This window comes from Galeopterus variegatus, unplaced genomic scaffold (genome assembly GCF_000696425.1).
Source record: "Galeopterus variegatus unplaced genomic scaffold, G_variegatus-3.0.2 Scaffold2395, whole genome shotgun sequence".
Taxonomy (NCBI): domain Eukaryota; kingdom Metazoa; phylum Chordata; class Mammalia; order Dermoptera; family Cynocephalidae; genus Galeopterus; species Galeopterus variegatus.
In genome coordinates, this window is record NW_007728506.1 from 164,746 (window position 1) to 167,514 (window position 2,769).

The following is a 2,769-nucleotide window of genomic DNA, read 5'->3' on the forward strand; positions in this document are numbered from 1 at the left end:
TGGCGTATTAACACCACCACACCCAGCACAAAAAACACACCGTGACAGACAGCTTGCTAAACCCACGCACTCGACACCCCGACCTTTTCAAGGCTGATTATCAAGTGTCTAGGACCAAGGGTTCCTTGAAGACTTACTTGTGTGTGTTTTTTTCTTAAGGGGGGTGATGAGATTACTTGTAATTTATTAAGAAATTAATTTCATGCAGAAACAAAACAACAGGAGTAAAAAAGGCCCCTACCTCAATTTGAAGGGGAAAAAGTTTAATTTTAGCTTTCTTAAATATAGACAAGATGTGAAATTATCAGGCTGAGAAAATGTTCTACAAAATCCAATTGTTTTCTGAATGTATCTTAAAAATTGCCCAAAGAATACATATAAAGAAAAGTTTTAAGAATTGTTTTTTTTATACCTCTAAAATATAATGGAGACAAACACTTCTAACAATCTTTACAAACTAAAGAGACATATTGTTAATTAAGCCAAATAGTAACAACAAACCCTGAAAACTATCTATAGAATTTATTGTCTTTTAAAATATTTTGCAGAAGACCTAGAACTTGGATTTATAGAATAATCATAAAAATATAATAAGTTAACACTCTTCTTGTCCCCCTTATCTCCCACTTCTTTCAAAAACATGGATGAAAACCCGGGTATTAAAGATGATAATTTCTAACTGAGTATTTCCCTAAAGCTGAATTTATAAAGTTTCTAAAAGCAAGAATTTTAGAAAATAAATTTCATTTTAACATATTCTGGGTCCTAAAAATACTGTCACGTTTTCACAAAATATAAATGAAAACAATTGTATTCATTTTAAATTACTACATTCCTAGATCAAATCATTTTATCTATGGGACATTATATGTAACATTAAAAACATTAAGTTTGTGTTTTAAAATTTCATCAGGGATAAGTAGTTTATTCAAATGTAATGCAGTCATCTAAAGAACACCTTCTTAATGAGCAATGTTACTACATGAGGAAACTTGCTATACCATTTTAAACAAAATTTAGCCCAAAGCAAAAGGGTAGGTATTTCAGCAGATGACTATATTTTCATCTAGAAATTCTTTCTATGTGACTTAAAGCCACTGCATGTTAGGATTTTATATTGATGACAAATTCAACACACAACTCATCATTGCTCAAAAAACTCACAAGAAGTACTACAGTTTAGCAAATGTAAAAAGATAAATTTTGTTCTTTACAGAAAATAAGCAAGGAAGTATCAGGAAAGATAACTGGTAAAAAAGAGGAATACAAAATGAATATCCAGCAATTGCTAGTTTATATATCAGCTGTCTTAGAAAGAAGAAACATGCCACTTTATTTCTTTTAAGGCCTGATGTTTTCTCTTGCCCTTTTTCTGACAACATCCATTGTGTGGTCTCTAAGCAGTCCTACTGCGAGCAGCTGTAGACGCTAATTTGTGGTTCACTGATGTGTCAATTGAGTCTTAAACCAAGGAAACAACAGCTGCAAAACAATACTTGGCTCTGGTGCAAATATTTTCAAAGGTAGACTAAAGTTTCAACTGTTATTTTAGATAAACAAAAACCCAAACCATAACCTTCCATCAAGTCACACAACAAAATAATATGCAGCCAGTTTTAATTCATTACGTAGTGACATTTCTCATCTTGTTGCTGCTATTCAGAAAGGCTTTCAGGACTTTACCTTGACAAAGGAGTTCCTTTGCTAGATGAAAAACTAGCTTCCAGAGCGATTTTGTTAGTTGTCTTTGTCTTGAATGCACTGCTGCCAATATTCAAACCTATGATAAAGCACAAACATGGAGAGTGGGCATTAGCCATCATGCAGTAACAATATGAAATCAATGACGAAGTAGCCTCATCTTAACTTTGGTAAAACAAACCCCAACAGAGGAAGATGCCATTCAAGCCACAGAAAGCAAGAAAGCTTCTGAAGTAAGGAATGAAATGCTGGTAAAATACTGAAAGGAAGTAGGGAGTTTTCCTGTGATATTTAAACGGAACCTACAAAAAGTAAAAAATAAAATCATCCAAAGAGCTCTATTTTAAATGATCTAGATGCATGTGTAAGCACATGGTCTCTACAATGGCACAAAGCACTGGCTAATTCACATTGTTATGACACACGGACAGCGAAGGATCACCAAGAAAAGACGTGCTGAGAACCATGTCTCAGAAATAATGAACACCCCCAGATGACAGTTACCCACCCCATACACCCTTACTATTTTCCATCCCACAGAGAAGAATGAATATCCACTGAAAGCTATCAAGGCCACTCTTTAACCAGCTTGAAAAGGTAGAGGAGGAAGATGTACGATATGCCTCCTTCCCAGGAGCTGGGGGAACTGGACAGTTCCCATGATGTTCCCAGCTTGCAGGAGAATCCCTGATCTCTGCCTGGGCATCATCAGCCTTGGATGTTTCTGCTACAGTTCTGGTTCTTAATTGGCAGTCACCAGAGATCACATATAGAGAGTGCATGGGCATCTTTGCATAAGGCATTTGTTGAGTTTTTAACCTATAACCTACTTGCCTGCATTAACCTCTGCAGCAAAGTGATTTTTTTAACAATGTGCCCACATTCAGCCCAAAGAGGGTTTCCACCTGCTTAACAGGACAAAGTCTTTTCAGACATGAAAACTAAGGCTCAAGGTTTAAGTGGCTTTCCTTAGCAACAGGTCCAGAGACAGAGACCTAAAACATCTGGCTCAGAAAGTAAATGAAACATGGACTGCTTCTTCAACAGTTAGATTTGGGGATGGGCTCC

General features: G+C 35.9%; 1 protein-coding gene across 1 annotated transcript in view; it reads right to left on the minus strand.

Moving 5' to 3' along the window:
- Positions 1-2,769, minus strand: part of KIZ (kizuna centrosomal protein) — a 103,491-nt gene that overhangs the window by 11,363 nt on the left and 89,359 nt on the right. The window contains exon 5 of the mRNA XM_008581568.1: positions 1,684-1,780. Within this exon, the coding sequence (XP_008579790.1) occupies positions 1,684-1,780 (97 nt within the window). The remainder of the gene's footprint in view (positions 1-1,683; positions 1,781-2,769) is intronic.